The sequence below is a fragment of the Bufo bufo genome, chromosome 1 (assembly GCF_905171765.1).
Source record: "Bufo bufo chromosome 1, aBufBuf1.1, whole genome shotgun sequence".
In the NCBI taxonomy this organism is placed as follows: domain Eukaryota; kingdom Metazoa; phylum Chordata; class Amphibia; order Anura; family Bufonidae; genus Bufo; species Bufo bufo.
The window spans coordinates 812,964,373-812,987,166 of record NC_053389.1 but is presented as its reverse complement, the minus strand read 5'-3'; the positions used below and the strand labels follow the sequence as shown (position 1 = coordinate 812,987,166).

The window sequence follows — 22,794 nt, the reverse complement described above, 5'->3', positions numbered from 1 at the left end:
GGATGTCTTCAGTTATGGAATTTGGCCGGAGAAAATACCGTAGCATGCTGCAGTATTTTCTCCGGCCAAAATTCCGGAAAACACTTGCATTAATTTCCATTTATAATGTATTAATGTCGGATCCGGTACCAAGTGTTCCTGATTCTTCTAACGCTAGTGTAAAAGTACCCTTAAATGGAGAGTATGTATTTGTGAGATGATAAATGGCTGGGCCCTGAAGGCCTCATGTGAGACTCTCACCACTAAACCCCTTGTAGAAGGTTTCTGACCACCAAGCTTGTAACCTCAAGTGTGGTCAATAAAAGCCAATGTTTCTGTCAGACCTGTCTCTATCACCATCCATGAGTGGGGAGCCATGTGTAGTACCACTTACAAGCTAAAACATGGCTAGGTATATGTGACAGCCCTGACGGCCGCAGGTGACGTCTCACCAGTGTTCTCTCTGGTTACAGTCAATAACGTCGGGATGGCTTACCACCACACAAGAACAAGATTCTACGAGGTCTTTTATATTAACAAGGTGAGCTCAACAATAGAGGATTACTGCTCTTTCTGACATAGAGAATGTATTATACAATATTCTTTGTATTACATTATGTACGATGAAGGGTTATTGTATAATATTTGAACTGGGTGATAAGTATATTCCGTTGATGGGATCACACAGAGAGGTTGGTACATGCTTAGCATATGTAATTAGTAATTAGCATATTCATTTAGGTCATGTGACCTTCAGGAAAGGTATATGTATTTGACTATGTTCACATTGTAAGTTGCTTGAGAAAGACCACACAGTTCGAAGCGTCGCACTGCATTGGTGAATAGACCTTTGGATACTGAAGACAAGGGTGGAACCACCACATAAAGGAACGGTATACCGCTTGTCGTTGTGCTGCTACACCTTTTTTCTTTCTTTTCTTTTTCTATGGTCATGATAATACGTCATTGGTGAAGGTGAAAACAGGCTGTGACTGATGGCACATGGTTAAATATCCTGTACTGATCCTGAGTTACATCCTGTATTATACTCCAGAGCTGCACTCACTATTCTGCTGGTGCATAATTCTATACATATACATTTATATTTTCCATTTGCTTTTATTTCCAGAAAATTAGTGACGTCATAAACTGCAATATACTATCAATGGTGCAAGTAAGTATCATTACTAGAAGTACTATAGGTCAAGACTTTTCAACTCCTCCTGCAGGGTGATACATATAGAAGGAGCTATGAGTCTGCCCCTCCTCCTGCAGGGTGATACATATAGAAGGAGCTATGAGTCTGCCCCTCCTCCTGCAGGGTGATATATATAGAAGGAGCTATGAGTCTGCCCCTCCTCCTGCAGGGTGATACATATAGAAGGAGCTATGAGTCTGCCCCTCCTCCTGCAGGGTGATACATATAGAAGGAGCTATGAGTCTGCTCCTCCTCCTGCAGGGTGATACATATAGAAGGGAGCTATGAGTCTGCTCCTCCTCCTGCAGGGTGATACATATAGAAGGAGCTATGAGTCTGCTCCTCCTCCTGCAGGGTGATACATATAGAAGGAGCTATGAGTCTGCCCCTCCTCCTGTAGGGTGATATATATAGAAGGAGCTATGAGTCTGCCCCTCCTCCTGCAGGGTGATACATATAGAAGGGAGCTATGAGTCTGCCCCTCCTCCTGCAGGGTGATACATATAGAAGGAGCTATGAGTCTGCTCCTCCTCCTGCAGGGTGATACATATAGAAGGGAGCTATGAGTCTGCTCCTCCTCCTGCAGGGTGATACATATAGAAGGAGCTATGAGTCTGCTCCTCCTCCTGCAGGGTGATACATATAGAAGGAGCTATGAGTCTGCCCCTCCTCCTGCAGGGTGATACATATAGAAGGAGCTATGAGTCTGCTCCTCCTCCTGCAGGGTGATACATATAGAAGGAGCTATGAGTCTGCTCCTCCTCCTGCAGGGTGATACATATAGAAGGAGCTATGAGTCTGCCCCTCCTCCTGCAGGGTGATACATATAGAAGGAGCTATGAGTCTGCCCCTCCTCCTGCAGGGTGATACATATAGAAGGAGCTATGAGTCTGCCCCTCCTCCTGCAGGGTGATACATATAGAAGGAGCTATGAGTCTGCCCCTCCTCCTGTAGGGTGATACATATAGAAGGAGCTATGAGTCTGCCCCTCCTCCTGCAGGGTGATACATATAGAAGGAGCTATGAGTCTGCTCCTCCTCCTGCAGGGTGATACATATAGAAGGAGCTATGAGTCTGCTCCTCCTCCTGCAGGGTGATACATATAGAAGGAGCTATGAGTCTGCCCCTCCTCCTGTAGGGTGATACATATAGAAGGAGCTATGAGTCTGCCTCTCCTCCTGCAGGGTGATACATATAGAAGGAGCTATGAGTCTGCTCCTCCTCCTGCAGGGTGATACATATAGAAGGAGCTATGAGTCTGCCCCTCCTCCTGCAGGGTGATACATATAGAAGGAGCTATGAGTCTGCCCCTCCTCCTGTAGGGTGATACATATAGAAGGAGCTATGAGTCTGCCCCTCCTCCTGCAGGGTGATACATATAGAAGGAGCTATGAGTCTGCTCCTCCTCCTGCAGGGTGATACATATAGAAGGAGCTATGAGTCTGCTCCTCCTCCTGCAGGGTGATACATATAGAAGGAGCTATGAGTCTGCCCCTCCTCCTGTAGGGTGATACATATAGAAGGAGCTATGAGTCTGCCTCTCCTCCTGCAGGGTGATACATATAGAAGGAGCTATGAGTCTGCTCCTCCTCCTGCAGGGTGATACATATAGAAGGAGCTATGAGTCTGCCCCTCCTCCTGCAGGGTGATACATATAGAAGGAGCTATGAGTCTGCCCCTCCTCCTGCAGGGTGATACATATAGAAGGAGCTATGAGTCTGCCCCTCCTCCTGCAGGGTGATACATATAGAAGGAGCTATGAGTCTGCTCCTCCTCCTGTAGGGTGATACATATAGAAGGAGCTATGAGTCTGCTCCTCCTCCTGCAGGGTGATACATATAGAAGGAGCTATGAGTCTGCTCCTCCTCCTGCAGGGTGATACATATAGAAGGAGCTATGAGTCTGCTCCTCCTCCTGCAGGGTGATACATATAGAAGGAGCTATGAGTCTGCTCCTCCTCCTGCAGGGTGATACATATAGAAGGAGCTATGAGTCTGCTCCTCCTCCTGCAGGGTGATACATATAGAAGGAGCTATGAGTCTGCTCCTCCTCCTGCAGGGTGATACATATAGAAGGAGCTATGAGTCTGCCCCTCCTCCTGCAGGGTGATACATATAGAAGGAGCTATGAGTCTGCTCCTCCTCCTGCAGGGTGATACATATAGAAGGAGCTATGAGTCTGCTCCTCCTCCTGCAGGGTGATACATATAGAAGGAGCTATGAGTCTGCCCCTCCTCCTGCAGGGTGATACATATAGAAGGAGCTATGAGTCTGCCCCTCCTCCTACAGGGTGATACATATAGAAGGAGCTATGAGTCTGCTCCTCCTCCTGCAGGGTGATACATATAGAAGGAGCTATGAGTCTGCTCCTCCTCCTGCAGGGTGATACATATAGAAGGAGCTATGAGTCTGCCCCTCCTCCTGCAGGGTGATACATATAGAAGGAGCTATGAGTCTGCCCCTCCTCCTGCAGGGTGATACATATAGAAGGAGCTATGAGTCTGCCCCTCCTCCTGCAGGGTGATACATATAGAAGGAGCTATGAGTCTGCTCCTCCTCCTGCAGGGTGATACATATAGAAGGTGCTATGAGTCTGCCCCTCCTCCTGCAGGGTGATACATATAGAAGGAGCTATGAGTCTGCTCCTCCTCCTGCAGGGTGATACATATAGAAGGAGCTATGAGTCTGCCCCTCCTCCTGCAGGGTGATACATATAGAAGGAGCTATGAGTCTGCCCCTCCTCCTGCAGGGTGATACATATAGAAGGAGCTATGAGTCTGCTCCTCCTCCTGCAGGGTGATACATATAGAAGGAGCTATGAGTCTGCCCCTCCTCCTGCAGGGTGATACATATAGAAGGAGCTATGAGTCTGCTCCTCCTCCTGCAGGGTGATACATATAGAAGGTGCTATGAGTCTGCCCCTCCTCCTGCAGGGTGATACATATAGAAGGAGCTATGAGTCTGCTCCTCCTCCTGCAGGGTGATACATATAGAAGGAGCTATGAGTCTGCCCCTCCTCCTGCAGGGTGATACATATAGAAGGAGCTATGAGTCTGCCCCTCCTCCTGCAGGGTGATACATATAGAAGGGAGCTATGAGTCTGCCCCTCCTCCTGCAGGGTGATACATATAGAAGGAGCTATGAGTCTGCTCCTCCTCCTGCAGGGTGATACATATAGAAGGAGCTATGAGTCTGCTCCTCCTCCTGCAGGGTGATACATATAGAAGGAGCTATGAGTCTGCTCCTCCTCCTGCAGAGTGATACATATAGAAGGAGCTATGAGTCTGCCCCTCCTCCTGCAGGGTGATACATATAGAAGGAGCTATGAGTCTGCCCCTCCTCCTGCAGGGTGATACATATAGAAGGAGCTATGAGTCTGCCCCTCCTCCTGCAGGGTGATACATATAGAAGGAGCTATGAGTCTGCTCCTCCTCCTGCAGGGTGATACATATAGAAGGAGCTATGAGTCTGCCCCTCCTCCTGCAGGGTGATACATATAGAAGGAGCTATGAGTCTGCCTCTCCTCCTGCAGGGTGATACATATAGAAGGAGCTATGAGTCTGCTCCTCCTCCTGCAGGGTGATACATATAGAAGGAGCTATGAGTCTGCTCCTCCTCCTGCAGGGTGATACATATAGAAGGAGCTATGAGTCTGCTCCTCCTCCTGCAGGGTGATATATATAGAAGGAGCTATGAGTCTGCCCCTCCTCCTGCAGGGTGATACATATAGAAGGAGCTATGAGTCTGCCCCTCCTCCTGCAGGGTGATACATATAGAAGGAGCTATGAGTCTGCCCCTCCTCCTGCAGGGTGATACATATAGAAGGAGCTATGAGTCTGCTCCTCCTCCTGCAGGGTGATACATATAGAAGGAGCTATGAGTCTGCCCCTCCTCCTGCAGGGTGATACATATAGAAGGAGCTATGAGTCTGCTCCTCCTCCTGCAGGGTGATACATATAGAAGGAGCTATGAGTCTGCTCCTCCTCCTGCAGGGTGATACATATAGAAGGAGCTATGAGTCTGCCCCTCCTCCTGCAGGGTGATACATATAGAAGGAGCTATGAGTCTGCCCCTCCTCCTGCAGGGTGATACATATAGAAGGAGCTATGAGTCTGCTCCTCCTCCTGCAGGGTGATACATATAGAAGGAGCTATGAGTCTGCTCCTCCTCCTGCAGGGTGATACATATAGAAGGAGCTATGAGTCTGCCCCTCCCCCTGCAGGGTGATACATATAGAAGGAGCTATGAGTCTGCCCCTCCTCCTGCAGGGTGATACATATAGAAGGAGCTATGAGTCTGCCCCTCCTCCTGCAGGGTGATACATATAGAAGGAGCTATGAGTCTGCTCCTCCTCCTGCAGGGTGATACATATAGAAGGTGCTATGAGTCTGCTCCTCCTCCTGCAGGGTGATACATATAGAAGGAGCTATGAGTCTGCTCCTCCTCCTGCAGGGTGATACATATAGAAGGAGCTATGAGTCTGCTCCTCCTCCTGCAGGGTGACACATATAGAAGGAGCTATGAGTCTGCCCCTCCTCCTGCAGGGTGATACATATAGAAGGAGCTATGAGTCTGCCCCTCCTCCTGCAGGGTGATACATATAGAAGGAGCTATGAGTCTGCCCCTCCTCCTGCAGGGTGATACATATAGAAGGAGCTATGAGTCTGCTCCTCCTCCTGCAGGGTGATACATATAGAAGGAGCTATGAGTCTGCCCCTCCTCCTGCAGGGTGATACATATAGAAGGAGCTATGAGTCTGCCTCTCCTCCTGCAGGGTGATACATATAGAAGGAGCTATGAGTCTGCTCCTCCTCCTGCAGGGTGATACATATAGAAGGAGCTATGAGTCTGCTCCTCCTCCTGCAGGGTGATACATATAGAAGGAGCTATGAGTCTGCTCCTCCTCCTGCAGGGTGATATATATAGAAGGAGCTATGAGTCTGCCCCTCCTCCTGCAGGGTGATACATATAGAAGGAGCTATGAGTCTGCCCCTCCTCCTGCAGGGTGATACATATAGAAGGAGCTATGAGTCTGCTCCTCCTCCTGCAGGGTGATACATATAGAAGGAGCTATGAGTCTGCCCCTCCTCCTGCAGGGTGATACATATAGAAGGAGCTATGAGTCTGCCCCTCCTCCTGCAGGGTGATACATATAGAAGGAGCTATGAGTCTGCTCCTCCTCCTGCAGGGTGATACATATAGAAGGAGCTATGAGTCTGCTCCTCCTCCTGCAGGGTGATACATATAGAAGGAGCTATGAGTCTGCCCCTCCCCCTGCAGGGTGATACATATAGAAGGAGCTATGAGTCTGCCCCTCCTCCTGCAGGGTGATACATATAGAAGGAGCTATGAGTCTGCCCCTCCTCCTGCAGGGTGATACATATAGAAGGAGCTATGAGTCTGCTCCTCCTCCTGCAGGGTGATACATATAGAAGGTGCTATGAGTCTGCTCCTCCTCCTGCAGGGTGATACATATAGAAGGAGCTATGAGTCTGCTCCTCCTCCTGCAGGGTGATACATATAGAAGGAGCTATGAGTCTGCTCCTCCTCCTGCAGGGTGACACATATAGAAGGAGCTATGAGTCTGCCCCTCCTCCTGCAGGGTGATACATATAGAAGGAGCTATGAGTCTGCCCCTCCTCCTGCAGGGTGATACATATAGAAGGAGCTATGAGTCTGCCCCTCCTCCTGCAGGGTGATACATATAGAAGGAGCTATGAGTCTGCTCCTCCTCCTGCAGGGTGATACATATAGAAGGAGCTATGAGTCTGCCCCTCCTCCTGCAGGGTGATACATATAGAAGGAGCTATGAGTCTGCTCCTCCTCCTGCAGGGTGATACATATAGAAGGAGCTATGAGTCTGCCCCTCCTCCTGCAGGGTGATACATATAGAAGGAGCTATGAGTCTGCCCCTCCTCCTGCAGGGTGATACATATAGAAGGGAGCTATGAGTCTGCTCCTCCTCCTGCAGGGTGATACATATAGAAGGGAGCTATGAGTCTGCCCCTCCTCCTGCAGGGTCATACATATAGAAGGAGCTATGAGTCTGCTCCTCCTCCTGCAGGGTGATACATATAGAAGGAGCTATGAGTCTGCCCCTCCTCCTGCAGGGTGATACATATAGAAGGAGCTATGAGTCTGCTCCTCCTCCTGCAGGGTGATACATATAGAAGGAGCTATGAGTCTGCCCCTCCTCCTGCAGGGTGATACATATAGAAGGGAGCTATGAGTCTGCCCCTCCTCCTGCAGGGTGATACATATAGAAGGAGCTATGAGTCTGCTCCTCCTCCTGCAGGGTGATACATATAGAAGGAGCTATGAGTCTGCCCCTCCTCCTGCAGGGTGATACATATAGAAGGAGCTATGAGTCTGCCCCTCCTCCTGCAGGGTGATACATATAGAAGGAGCTATGAGTCTGCCCCTCCTCCTGCAGGGTGATACATATAGAAGGAGCTATGAGTCTGCCCCTCCTCCTGTAGGGTGATACATATAGAAGGAGCTATGAGTCTGCCCCTCCTCCTGCAGGGTGATACATATAGAAGGAGCTATGAGTCTGCTCCTCCTCCTGCAGGGTGATACATATAGAAGGAGCTATGAGTCTGCCTCTCCTCCTGCAGGGTGATACATATAGAAGGAGCTATGAGTCTGCTCCTCCTCCTGCAGGGTGATACATATAGAAGGAGCTATGAGTCTGCTCCTCCTCCTGCAGGGTGATACATATAGAAGGAGCTATGAGTCTGCTCCTCCTCCTGCAGGGTGATATATATAGAAGGAGCTATGAGTCTGCTCCTCCTCCTGCAGGGTGATACATATAGAAGGAGCTATGAGTCTGCTCCTCCTCCTGCAGGGTGATACATATAGAAGGAGCTATGAGTCTGCCCCTCCTCCTGCAGGGTGATACATATAGAAGGAGCTATGAGTCTGCCCCTCCTCCTACAGGGTGATACATATAGAAGGAGCTATGAGTCTGCTCCTCCTCCTGCAGGGTGATACATATAGAAGGAGCTATGAGTCTGCTCCTCCTCCTGCAGGGTGATACATATAGAAGGAGCTATGAGTCTGCCCCTCCTCCTGCAGGGTGATACATATAGAAGGAGCTATGAGTCTGCCCCTCCTCCTGCAGGGTGATACATATAGAAGGAGCTATGAGTCTGCCCCTCCTCCTGCAGGGTGATACATATAGAAGGAGCTATGAGTCTGCCCCTCCTCCTGCAGGGTGATACATATAGAAGGAGCTATGAGTCTGCTCCTCCTCCTGCAGGGTGATACATATAGAAGGTGCTATGAGTCTGCTCCTCCTCCTGCAGGGTGATACATATAGAAGGAGCTATGAGTCTGCCCCTCCTCCTGCAGGGTGATACATATAGAAGGAGCTATGAGTCTGCTCCTCCTCCTGCAGGGTGATACATATAGAAGGAGCTATGAGTCTGCTCCTCCTCCTGCAGGGTGATATATATAGAAGGAGCTATGAGTCTGCTCCTCCTCCTGCAGGGTGATACATATAGAAGGAGCTATGAGTCTGCTCCTCCTCCTGCAGGGTGATACATATAGAAGGAGCTATGAGTCTGCCCCTCCCCCTGCAGGGTGATACATATAGAAGGAGCTATGAGTCTGCCCCTCCTCCTGCAGGGTGATACATATAGAAGGAGCTATGAGTCTGCCCCTCCTCCTGCAGGGTGATACATATAGAAGGAGCTATGAGTCTGCTCCTCCTCCTGCAGGGTGATACATATAGAAGGTGCTATGAGTCTGCTCCTCCTACTGCAGGGTGATACATATAGAAGGAGCTATGAGTCTGCTCCTCCTCCTGCAGGGTGATACATATAGAAGGAGCTATGAGTCTGCTCCTCCTCCTGCAGGGTGATACATATAGAAGGAGCTATGAGTCTGCTCCTCCTTCTGCAGGGTGATACATATAGAAGGAGCTATGAGTCTGCCCCTCCTCCTGCAGGGTGATACATATAGAAGGAGCTATGAGTCTGCCCCTCCTCCTGCAGGGTGATACATATAGAAGGAGCTATGAGTCTGCCCCTCCTCCTGCAGGGTGATACATATAGAAGGAGCTATGAGTCTGCCCCTCCTCCTGCAGGGTGATACATATAGAAGGAGCTATGAGTCTGCCCCTCCTCCTGCAGGGTGATACATATAGATGGAGCTATGAGTCTGCTCCTCCTCCTGCAGGGTGATACATATAGAAGGAGCTATGAGTCTGCCCCTCCTCCTGCAGGGTGATACATATAGAAGGAGCTATGAGTCTGCTCCTCCTCCTGCAGGGTGATACATATAGAAGGAGCTATGAGTCTGCCCCTCCTCCTGCAGGGATATAGAAGGAGCTATGAGTCTGCCCCTCCTCCTGCAGGGTGATACATATAGATGGAGCTATGAGTCTGCTCCTCCTCCTGCAGGGTGATACATATAGAAGGAGCTATGAGTCTGCCCCTCCTCCTGCAGGGTGATACATATAGAAGGAGCTATGAGTCTGCTCCTCCTCCTGCAGGGTGATACATATAGAAGGAGCTATGAGTCTGCCCCTCCTCCTGCAGGGTGATACATATAGAAGGAGCTATGAGTCTGCCCCTCCTCCTGCAGGGTGATACATATAGAAGGGAGCTATGAGTCTGCTCCTCCTCCTGCAGGGTGATACATATAGAAGGGAGCTATGAGTCTGCCCCTCCTCCTGCAGGGTGATACATATAGAAGGAGCTATGAGTCTGCCCCTCCTCCTGCAGGGTCATACATATAGAAGGAGCTATGAGTCTGCTCCTCCTCCTGCAGGGTGATACATATAGAAGGAGCTATGAGTCTGCCCCTCCTCCTGCAGGGTGATACATATAGAAGGAGCTATGAGTCTGCCCCTCCTCCTACAGGGATATAGAAGGAGCTATGAGTCTGCTCCTCCTCCTGCAGGGTGACACATATAGAAGGAGCTATGAGTCTGCCCCTCCTCCTGCAGGGTGATACATATAGAAGGAGCTATGAGTCTGCCCCTCCTCCTGCAGGGTGATACATATAGAAGGAGCTATGAGTCTGCTCCTCCTCCTGCAGGGTGATACATATAGAAGGAGCTATGAGTCTGCTCCTCCTCCTGCAGGGTGATACATATAGAAGGAGCTATGAGTCTGCTCCTCCTCCTGCAGGGTGATACATATAGAAGGATCTATGAGTCTGCTCCTCCTCCTGCAGGGTGATACATATAGAAGAAGCTATGAGTCTGCCCCCCCTCCTGCAGGATGATACATATAGAAGGAGCTATGAGTCTGCCCCTCCTCCTGCAGGGTGATACATATAGAAGGAGCTATGAGTCTGCCCCTCCTCCTGCAGGGTGATACATATAGAAGGAGCTATGAGTCTGCTCCTCCTCCTGCAGGGTGATACATATAGAAGGAGCTATGAGTCTGCTCCTCCTCCTGCAGGGTGATACATATAGAAGGAGCTATGAGTCTGCCCCTCCTCCTGCAGGGTGATACATATAGAAGGAGCTATGAGTCTGCTCCTCCTCCTGCAGGGTGATACATATAGAAGGAGCTATGAGTCTGCTCCTCCTCCTGCAGGGTGATACATATAGAAGGGAGCTATGAGTCTGCCCCTCCTCCTGCAGGGTGATACATATAGAAGGAGCTATGAGTCTGCCCCTCCTCCTGCAGGGTGATACATATAGAAGGAGCTATGAGTCTGCTCCTCCTCCTGCAGGGTGATACATATAGAAGGAGCTATGAGTCTGCCCCTCCTCCTGCAGGGTGATACATATAGAAGGAGCTATGAGTCTGCCTCTCCTCCTGCAGGGTGATACATATAGAAGGAGCTATGAGTCTGCTCCTCCTCCTGCAGGGTGATACATATAGAAGGAGCTATGAGTCTGCTCCTCCTCCTGCAGGGTGATACATATAGAAGGAGCTATGAGTCTGCTCCTCCTCCTGCAGGGTGATATATATAGAAGGAGCTATGAGTCTGCTCCTCCTCCTGCAGGGTGATACATATAGAAGGAGCTATGAGTCTGCTCCTCCTCCTGCAGGGTGATACATATAGAAGGAGCTATGAGTCTGCCCCTCCTCCTGCAGGGTGATACATATAGAAGGAGCTATGAGTCTGCCCCTCCTCCTGCAGGGTGATACATATAGAAGGAGCTATGAGTCTGCCCCTCCTCCTGCAGGGTGATACATATAGAAGGTGCTATGAGTCTGCTCCTCCTCCTGCAGGGTGATACATATAGAAGGAGTTATGAGTCTGCCCCTCCTCCTGCAGGGTGATACATATAGAAGGAGCTATGAGTCTGCCCCTCCTCCTGCAGGGTGATACATATAGAAGGAGCTATGAGTCTGCCCCTCCTCCTGCAGGGTGATACATATAGAAGGAGCTATGAGTCTGCTCCTCCTCCTGCAGGGTGATACATATAGAAGGAGCTATGAGTCTGCTCCTCCTCCTGCAGGGTGATACATATAGAAGGAGCTATGAGTCTGCCCCTCCTCCTGCAGGGTGATACATATAGAAGGGAGCTATGAGTCTGCCCCTCCTCCTGCAGGGTGATACATATAGAAGGAGCTATGAGTCTGCTCCTCCTCCTGCAGGGTGATACATATAGAAGGAGCTATGAGTCTGCTCCTCCTCCTGCAGGGTGATACATATAGAAGGAGCTATGAGTCTGCTCCTCCTCCTGCAGGGTGATACATATAGAAGGAGCTATGAGTCTGCTCCTCCTTCTGCAGGGTGATACATATAGAAGGAGCTATGAGTCTGCTCCTCCTCCTGCAGGGTGATACATATAGAAGGAGCTATGAGTCTGGTCCTCCTCCTGCAGGGTGATACATATAGAAGGAGCTATGAGTCTGCCCCTCCTCCTGCAGGGTGATACATATAGAAGGAGCTATGAGTCTGCTCCTCCTCCTGCAGGGTGATACATATAGAAGGAGCTATGAGTCTGCCCCTCCTCCTGCAGAGTGATACATATAGAAGGAGCTATGAGTCTGCCCCTCCTCCTGCAGGGTGATACATATAGAAGGAGCTATGAGTCTGCTCCTCCTCCTGCAGGGTGATACATATAGAAGGAGCTATGAGTCTGCTCCTCCTCCTGCAGGGTGATACATATAGAAGGAGCTATGAGTCTGCACCTCCTCCTGCAGGGTGATACATATAGAAGGAGCTATGAGTCTGCTCCTCCTCCTGCAGGGTGATACATATAGAAGGAGCTATGAGTCTGCCCCTCCTCCTGCAGGGTGATACATATAGAAGGAGCTATGAGTCTGCCCCTCCTCCTGCAGGGTGATACATATAGAAGGAGCTATGAGTCTGCTCCTCCTCCTGCAGGGTGATACATATAGAAGGAGCTATGAGTCTGCTCCTCCTCCTGCAGGGTGATACATATAGAAGGAGCTATGAGTCTGCTCCTCCTCCTGCAGGGTGATACATATAGAAGGAGCTATGAGTCTGCTCCTCCTCCTGCAGGGTGATACATATAGAAGGAGCTATGAGTCTGCCCCTCCTCCTGCAGGGTGATACATATAGAAGGAGCTATGAGTCTGCCCCTCCTCCTGCAGGGTGATACATATAGAAGGAGCTATGAGTCTGCCCCTCCTCCTGCAGGGTGATACATATAGAAGGAGCTATGAGTCTGCCCCTCCTCCTGCAGGGTGATACATATAGAAGGAGCTATGAGTCTGCCTCTCCTCCTGCAGGGTGAATGATATAGAAGGAGCTATGAGTCTGCTCCTCCTCCTGCAGGGTGATACATATAGAAGGAGCTATGAGTCTGCTCCTCCTCCTGCAGGGTGATACATATAGAAGGAGCTATGAGTCTGCTCCTCCTCCTGCAGGGTGATATATATAGAAGGAGCTATGAGTCTGCTCCTCCTCCTGCAGGGTGATACATATAGAAGGAGCTATGAGTCTGCTCCTCCTCCTGCAGGGTGATACATATAGAAGGAGCTATGAGTCTGCCCCTCCTCCTGCAGGGTGATACATATAGAAGGAGCTATGAGTCTGCCCCTCCTCCTGCAGGGTGATACATATAGAAGGAGCTATGAGTCTGCTCCTCCTCCTGCAGGGTGATACATATAGAAGGTGCTATGAGTCTGCTCCTCCTCCTGCAGGGTGATACATATAGAAGGAGCTATGAGTCTGCCCCTCCTCCTGCAGGGTGATACATATAGAAGGAGCTATGAGTCTGCCCCTCCTCCTGCAGGGTGATACATATAGAAGGAGCTATGAGTCTGCTCCTCCTCCTACAGGGTGATACATATAGAAGGAGCTATGAGTCTGCCCCTCCTCCTGCAGGGTGATACATATAGAAGGGAGCTATGAGTCTGCTCCTCCTCCTGCAGGGTGATACATATAGAAGGAGCTATGAGTCTGCCCCTCCTCCTACAGGGTGATACATATAGAAGGAGCTATGAGTCTGCCCCTCCTCCTGCAGGGTGATACATATAGAAGGAGCTGTGAGTCTGCCCCTCCTCCTGCAGGGTGATACATATAGAAGGAGCTATGAGTCTGCCCCTCCTCCTGCAGGGTGATACATATAGAAGGAGCTATGAGTCTGCTCCTCCTCCTGCAGGGTAATACATATAGAAGGAGCTATGAGTCTGCCCCTCCTCCTGCAGGGTGATACATATAGAAGGAGCTATGAGTCTGCTCCTCCTCCTACAGGGTAATACATATAGAAGGAGCTATGAGTCTGCCCCTCCTCCTGCAGGGTGATACATATAGAAGGAGCTATGAGTCTGCTCCTCCTCCTGCAGGGTGATACATATAGAAGGAGCTATGAGTCTGCCCCTCCTCGTGCAGGGTGATACATATAGAAGGGAGCTATGAGTCTGCCCCTCCTCCTGCGGGGTGATACATATAGAAGGAGCTATGAGTCTGCCCCTCGTCCTGCGGGGTGATACATATAGAAGGAGCTATGAGTCTGCTCCTCCTCCTGCAGGGTGATACATATAGAAGGAGCTATGAGTCTGCTCCTCCTCCTGCAGGGTGATACATATAGAAGGAGCTATGAGTCTGCTCCTCCTCCTGCAGGGTGATACATATAGAAGGATCTATGAGTCTGCTCCTCCTCCTGCAGGGTGATACATATAGAAGAAGCTATGAGTCTGCTCCTCCTCCTGCAGGGTGATACATATAGAAGGAGCTATGAGTCTGCTCCTCCTCCTGCAGGGTGATACATATAGAAGGAGCTATGAGTCTGCCCCTCCTCCTGCAGGGTGATACATATAGAAGGAGCTATGAGTCTGCTCCTCCTCCTGCAGGGTGATACATATAGAAGGAGCTATGAGTCTGCCCCTCCTCCTGCAGGGTGATACATATAGAAGGAGCTATGAGTCTGCCTCTCCTCCTGCAGGGTGATACATATAGAAGGAGCTATGAGTCTGCTCCTCCTCCTGCAGGGTGATACATATAGAAGGAGCTATGAGTCTGCTCCTCCTCCTGCAGGGTGATACATATAGAAGGAGCTATGAGTCTGCTCCTCCTCCTGCAGGGTGATATATATAGAAGGAGCTATGAGTCTGCTCCTCCTCCTGCAGGGTGATACATATAGAAGGAGCTATGAGTCTGCTCCTCCTCCTGCAGGGTGATACATATAGAAGGAGCTATGAGTCTGCCCCTCCTCCTGCAGGGTGATACATATAGAAGGAGCTATGAGTCTGCCCCTCCTCCTGCAGGGTGATACATATAGAAGGAGCTATGAGTCTGCCCCTCCTCCTGCAGGGTGATACATATAGAAGGTGCTATGAGTCTGCTCCTCCTCCTGCAGGGTGATACATATAGAAGGAGTTATGAGTCTGCCCCTCCTCCTGCAGGGTGATACATATAGAAGGAGCTATGAGTCTGCCCCTCCTCCTGCAGGGTGATACATATAGAAGGAGCTATGAGTCTGCCCCTCCTCCTGCAGGGTGATACATATAGAAGGAGCTATGAGTCTGCTCCTCCTCCTGCAGGGTGATACATATAGAAGGAGCTATGAGTCTGCCCCTCCTCCTGCAGGGTGATACATATAGAAGGGAGCTATGAGTCTGCCCCTCCTCCTGCAGGGTGATACATATAGAAGGAGCTATGAGTCTGCTCCTCCTCCTGCAGGGTGATACATATAGAAGGAGCTATGAGTCTGCTCCTCCTCCTGCAGGGTGATACATATAGAAGGAGCTATGAGTCTGCTCCTCCTCCTGCAGGGTGATACATATAGAAGGAGCTATGAGTCTGCTCCTCCTCCTGCAGGGTGATACATATAGAAGGAGCTATGAGTCTGCTCCTCCTCCTGCAGGGTGATACATATAGAAGGAGTTATGAGTCTGCCCCTCCTCCTGCAGGGTGATACATATAGAAGGAGCTATGAGTCTGCCCCTCCTCCTGCAGGGTGATACATATAGAAGGGAGCTATGAGTCTGCCCCTCCTCCTGCAGGGTGATACATATAGAAGGAGCTATGAGTCTGCTCCTCCTCCTGCAGGGTGATACATATAGAAGGAGCTATGAGTCTGCTCCTCCTCCTGCAGGGTGATACATATAGAAGGAGCTATGAGTCTGCTCCTCCTCCTGCAGGGTGATACATATAGAAGGAGCTATGAGTCTGCTCCTCCTCCTGCAGGGTGATACATATAGAAGGAGCTATGAGTCTGCACCTCCTCCTGCAGGGTGATACATATAGAAGGAGCTATGAGTCTGCTCCTCCTCCTGCAGGGTGATACATATAGAAGGAGCTATAAGTCTGCCCCTCCTCCTGCAGGGTGATACATATAGAAGGAGCTATGAGTCTGCCCCTCCTCCTGCAGGGTGATACATATAGAAGGAGCTATGAGTCTGCTCCTCCTCCTGCAGGGTGATACATATAGAAGGAGCTATGAGTCTGCCCCTCCTCCTGCAGGGTGATACATATAGAAGGGAGCTATGAGTCTGCCCCTCCTCCTGCAGGGTGATACATATAGAAGGAGCTATGAGTCTGCTCCTCCTCCTGCAGGGTGATACATATAGAAGGAGCTATGAGTCTGCCCCTCCTCCTGCAGGGTGATACATATAGAAGGGAGCTATGAGTCTGCCCCTCCTCCTGCAGGGTGATACATATAGAAGGAGCTATGAGTCTGCTCCTCCTCCTGCAGGGTGATACATATAGAAGGAGCTATGAGTCTGCTCCTCCTCCTGCAGGGTGATACATATAGAAGGAGCTATGAGTCTGCTCCTCCTCCTGCAGGGTGATACATATAGAAGGAGCTATGAGTCTGCACCTCCTCCTGCAGGGTGATACATATAGAAGGAGCTATGAGTCTGCTCCTCCTCCTGCAGGGTGATACATATAGAAGGAGCTATGAGTCTGCCCCTCCTCCTGCAGGGTGATACATATAGAAGGAGCTATGAGTCTGCCCCTCCTCCTGCAGGGTGATACATATAGAAGGAGCTATGAGTCTGCTCCTCCTCCTGCAGGGTGATACATATAGAAGGAGCTATGAGTCTGCCCCTCCTCCTGCAGGGTGATACATATAGAAGGAGCTATGAGTCTGCTCCTCCTCCTGCAGGGTGATACATATAGAAGGAGCTATGAGTCTGCTCCTCCTCCTGCAGGGTGATACATATAGAAGGAGCTATGAGTCTGCTCCTCCTCCTGCAGGGTGATACATATAGAAGGTGCTATGAGTCTGCCCCTCCTCCTGCAGGGTGATACATATAGAAGGAGCTATGAGTCTGCCCCTCCTCCTGCAGGGTGATACATATAGAAGGAGCTATGAGTCTGCTCCTCCTCCTGCAGGGTGATACATATAGAAGGAGCTATGAGTCTGCCCCTCCTCCTGCAGGGTGATACATATAGAAGGAGCTATGAGTCTGCCTCTCCTCCTGCAGGGTGATACATATAGAAGGAGCTATGAGTCTGCTCCTCCTCCTGCAGGGTGATACATATAGAAGGAGCTATGAGTCTGCTCCTCCTCCTGCAGGGTGATACATATAGAAGGAGCTATGAGTCTGCTCCTCCTCCTGCAGGGTGATACATATAGAAGGAGCTATGAGTCTGCTCCTCCTCCTGCAGGGTGATACATATAGAAGGAGCTATGAGTCTGCTCCTCCTCCTGCAGGGTGATACATATAGAAGGAGCTATGAGTCTGCTCCTCCTCCTGCAGGGTGATACATATAGAAGGAGCTATGAGTCTGCCCCTCCTCCTGCAGGGTGATACATATAGAAGGAGCTATGAGTCTGCCCCTCCTCCTGCAGGGTGATACATATAGAAGGAGCTATGAGTCTGCTCCTCCTCCTGCAGGGTGATACATATAGAAGGAGCTATGAGTCTGCCCCTCCTCCTGCAGGGTGATACATATAGAAGGAGCTATGAGTCTGCCTCTCCTCCTGCAGGGTGATACATATAGAAGGAGCTATGAGTCTGCTCCTCCTCCTGCAGGGTGATACATATAGAAGGAGCTATGAGTCTGCTCCTCCTCCTGCAGGGTGATACATATAGAAGGAGCTATGAGTCTGCTCCTCCTCCTGCAGGGTGATATATATAGAAGGAGCTATGAGTCTGCTCCTCCTCCTGCAGGGTGATACATATAGAAGGAGCTATGAGTCTGCTCCTCCTCCTGCAGGGTGATACATATAGAAGGAGCTATGAGTCTGCCCCTCCTCCTGCAGGGTGATACATATAGAAGGAGCTATGAGTCTGCCCCTCCTCCTGCAGGGTGATACATATAGAAGGAGCTATGAGTCTGCTCCTCCTCCTGCAGGGTGATACATATAGAAGGTGCTATGAGTCTGCTCCTCCTCCTGCAGGGTGATACATATAGAAGGAGCTATGAGTCTGCCCCTCCTCCTGCAGGGTGATACATATAGAAGGAGCTATGAGTCTGCCCCTCCTCCTGCAGGGTGATACATATAGAAGGGAGCTATGAGTCTGCTCCTCCTCCTGCAGGGTGATACATATAGAAGGAGCTATGAGTCTGCCCCTCCTCCTACAGGGTGATACATATAGAAGGAGCTATGAGTCTGCCCCTCCTCCTGCAGGGTGATACATATAGAAGGAGCTATGAGTCTGCCCCTCCTCCTGCAGGGTGATACATATAGAAGGGAGCTATGAGTCTGCCCCTCCTCCTGCAGGGTGATACATATAGAAGGAGCTATGAGTCTGCTCCTCCTCCTGCAGGGTGATACATATAGAAGGAGCTATGAGTCTGCTCCTCCTCCTGCAGGGTGATACATATAGAAGGAGCTATGAGTCTGCTCCTCCTCCTGCAGGGTGATACATATAGAAGGAGCTATGAGTCTGCACCTCCTCCTGCAGGGTGATACATATAGAAGGAGCTATGAGTCTGCTCCTCCTCCTGCAGGGTGATACATATAGAAGGAGCTATGAGTCTGCCCCTCCTCCTGCAGGGTGATACATATAGAAGGAGCTATGAGTCTGCCCCTCCTCCTGCAGGGTGATACATATAGAAGGAGCTATGAGTCTGCTCCTCCTCCTGCAGGGTGATACATATAGAAGGAGCTATGAGTCTGCTCCTCCTCCTGCAGGGTGATACATATAGAAGGAGCTATGAGTCTGCTCCTCCTCCTGCAGGGTGATACATATAGAAGGAGCTATGAGTCTGCTCCTCCTCCTGCAGGGTGATACATATAGAAGGAGCTATGAGTCTGCCCCTCCTCCTGCAGGGTGATACATATAGAAGGAGCTATGAGTCTGCCCCTCCTCCTGCAGGGTGATACATATAGAAGGAGCTATGAGTCTGCCCCTCCTCCTGCAGGGTGATACATATAGAAGGAGCTATGAGTCTGCCCCTCCTCCTGCAGGGTGATACATATAGAAGGAGCTATGAGTCTGCCTCTCCTCCTGCAGGGTGATACATATAGAAGGAGCTATGAGTCTGCTCCTCCTCCTGCAGGGTGATACATATAGAAGGAGCTATGAGTCTGCTCCTCCTCCTGCAGGGTGATACATATAGAAGGAGCTATGAGTCTGCTCCTCCTCCTGCAGGGTGATACATATAGAAGGAGCTATGAGTCTGCTCCTCCTCCTGCAGGGTGATACATATAGAAGGAGCTATGAGTCTGCTCCTCCTCCTGCAGGGTGATACATATAGAAGGAGCTATGAGTCTGCTCCTCCTCCTGCAGGGTGATACATATAGAAGGAGCTATGAGTCTGCCCCTCCTCCTGCAGGGTGATACATATAGAAGGAGCTATGAGTCTGCCCCTCCTCCTGCAGGGTGATACATATAGAAGGAGCTATGAGTCTGCTCCTCCTCCTGCAGGGTGATACATATAGAAGGAGCTATGAGTCTGCCCCTCCTCCTGCAGGGTGATACATATAGAAGGAGCTATGAGTCTGCCTCTCCTCCTGCAGGGTGATACATATAGAAGGAGCTATGAGTCTGCTCCTCCTCCTGCAGGGTGATACATATAGAAGGAGCTATGAGTCTGCTCCTCCTCCTGCAGGGTGATACATATAGAAGGAGCTATGAGTCTGCTCCTCCTCCTGCAGGGTGATATATATAGAAGGAGCTATGAGTCTGCTCCTCCTCCTGCAGGGTGATACATATAGAAGGAGCTATGAGTCTGCCCCTCCTCCTGCAGGGTGATACATATAGAAGGAGCTATGAGTCTGCCCCTCCTCCTGCAGGGTGATACATATAGAAGGAGCTATGAGTCTGCTCCTCCTCCTGCAGGGTGATACATATAGAAGGTGCTATGAGTCTGCTCCTCCTCCTGCAGGGTGATACATATAGAAGGAGCTATGAGTCTGCCCCTCCTCCTGCAGGGTGATACATATAGAAGGAGCTATGAGTCTGCCCCTCCTCCTGCAGGGTGATACATATAGAAGGGAGCTATGAGTCTGCTCCTCCTCCTGCAGGGTGATACATATAGAAGGAGCTATGAGTCTGCCCCTCCTCCTACAGGGTGATACATATAGAAGGAGCTATGAGTCTGCCCCTCCTCCTGCAGGGTGATACATATAGAAGGAGCTGTGAGTCTGCCCCTCCTCCTGCAGGGTGATACATATAGAAGGAGCTATGAGTCTGCTCCTCCTCCTGCAGGGTAATACATATAGAAGGAGCTATGAGTCTGCCCCTCCTCCTGCAGGGTGATACATATAGAAGGAGCTATGAGTCTGCTCCTCCTCCTGCAGGGTAATACATATAGAAGGAGCTATGAGTCTGCCCCTCCTCCTGCAGGGTGATACATATAGAAGGAGCTATGAGTCTGCTCCTCCTCCTGCAGGGTGATACATATAGAAGGAGCTATGAGTCTGCCCCTCCTCGTGCAGGGTGATACATATAGAAGGGAGCTATGAGTCTGCCCCTCCTCCTGCGGGGTGATACATATAGAAGGAGCTATGAGTCTGCCCCTCGTCCTGCGGGGTGATACATATAGAAGGAGCTATGAGTCTGCTCCTCCTCCTGCAGGGTGATACATATAGAAGGAGCTATGAGTCTGCTCCTCCTCCTGCAGGGTGATACATATAGAAGGAGCTATGAGTCTGCCCCTCCTCCTGCAGGGTGATACATATAGAAGGAGCTATGAGTCTGCCCCTCCTCCTGCAGGGTGATACATATAGAAGGAGCTATGAGTCTGCCCCTCCTCCTGCAGGGTGATACATATAGAAGGAGCTATGAGTCTGCCCCTCCTCCTGCAGGGTGATACATATAGAAGGAGCTATGAGTCTGCTCCTCCTCCTGCAGGGTGATACATATAGAAGGGAGCTATGAGTCTGCTCCTCCTCCTGCAGGGTGATACATATAGAAGGAGCTATGAGTCTGCCCCTCCTCCTGCAGGGTGATACATATAGAAGGAGCTATGAGTCTGCCCCTCCTCCTACAGGGTGATACATATAGAAGGAGCTATGAGTCTGCCCCTCCTCCTGCAGGGTGATACATATAGAAGGAGCTATGAGTCTGCCCCTCCTCCTGCAGGGTGATACATATAGAAGGAGCTATGAGTCTGCTCCTCCTCCTGCAGAGTGATACATATAGAAGGAGCTATCAGTCTGCCCCTCCTCCTGCAGGGTGATACAGAAGGGAGCTATGAGTCTGCCCCTCCTCCTGCAGGGTGATACATATAGAAGGAGCTATGAGTCTGCCCCTCCTCCTGCAGGGTGATACATATAGAAGGAGCTATGAGTCGGCTCCTCCTCCTGCAGGGTGATACATATAGAAGGAGCTATGAGTCTGCTCCTCCTCCTGCAGGGTGATACATATAGAAGGAGCTATGAGTCTGCTCCTCCTCCTGCAGGGTGATACATATAGAAGGAGCTATGAATCTGCCCCTCCCCCTGCAGGGTGATACATATAGAAGGAGCTATTAGTCTGCCCCTCCTCCTGCAGGGTGATACATATAGAAGGAGCTATGAGTCTGCCCCTCCTCCTGCAGGGTGATACATATAGAAGGAGCTATGAGTCTGCTCCTCCTCCTGCAGGGTGATACATATAGAAGGAGCTATGAATCTGCCCCTCCCCCTGCAGGGTGATACATATAGAAGGAGCTATGAGTCTGCCCCTCCTCCTGCAGGGTGATACATATAGAAGGAGCTATGAGTCTGCTCCTCCTCCTGCAGGGTGATACATATAGAAGGAGCTATGAGTCTGCCCCTCCTCCTGCAGGGTGATACATATAGAAGGAGCTATGAGTCTGCTCCTCCTCCTGCAGGGTGATACATATAGAAGGAGCTATGAGTCTGCCCCTCCTCCTGCAGGGTGATACATATAGAAGGAGCTATGAGTCTGCTCCTCCTCCTGCAGGGTGATACAGATAGAAGGAGCTATGAGTCTGCTCCTCCTCCTGCAGGGTGATACATATAGAAGGAGCTATGAGTCTGCTCCTCCTCCTGCAGGGTGATACATATAGAAGGAGCTATGAGTCTGCTCCTCCTCCTGCAGGGTGATACATATAGAAGGAGCTATGAGTCTGCTCCTCCTCCTGCAGGGTGATACATATAGAAGGAGCTATGAGTCTGCCCCTCCTCCTGCAGGGTGATACATATAGAGTGGAGCTATGAGTCTGCCCCTCCTCCTGCAGGGTGATACATATAGAAGGAGCTATGAGTCTGCTCCTCCTCCTGCAGGGTGATACATATAGAAGGAGCTATGAGTCTGCTCCTCCTCCTGTAGGGTGATACATATAGAAGGAGCTATGAGTCTGCCCCTCCTCCTGCAGGGTGATACATATAGAAGGAGCTATGAGTCTGCCCCTCCTCCTGCAGGGTGATACATATAGAAGGAGCTATGAGTCTGCTCCTCCTCCTGCAGGGTGATACATATAGAAGGAGCTATGAGTCTGCTCCTCCTCCTGCAGGGTGATACATATAGAAGGAGCTATGAGTCTGCCCCTCCTCCTGCAGGGTGATACATATAGAAGGAGCTATGAGTCTGCTCCTCCTCCTGCAGGGTGATACATATAGAAGGAGCTATGAGTCTGCCCCTCCTCCTGCAGGGTGATACATATAGAAGGGAGCTATGAGTCTGCCCCTCCTCCTGCAGGGTGATACATATAGAAGGAGCTATGAGTCTGCCCCTCCTCCTGCAGGGTGATACATATAGAAGGAGCTATGAGTCTGCTCCTCCTCCTGCAGGGTGATACATATAGAAGGAGCTATGAGTCTGCCCCTCCCCCTGCAGGGTGATACATATAGAAGGAGCTATGAGTCTGCCCCTCCTCCTGCAGGGT

At 50.4% G+C, this 22,794-nt stretch overlaps 1 protein-coding gene across 1 annotated transcript in view; it reads left to right on the top strand.

The window, feature by feature from the left end:
* LOC120986585 (very-long-chain 3-oxoacyl-CoA reductase-B-like) overlaps positions 1-22,794 on the top strand; it is a 61,889-nt gene that overhangs the window by 15,531 nt on the left and 23,564 nt on the right. The window contains exons 5-6 of the mRNA XM_040415246.1: positions 453-520; positions 1,109-1,153. Of these exons, the coding sequence (XP_040271180.1) occupies positions 453-520; positions 1,109-1,153 (113 nt within the window). The remainder of the gene's footprint in view (positions 1-452; positions 521-1,108; positions 1,154-22,794) is intronic.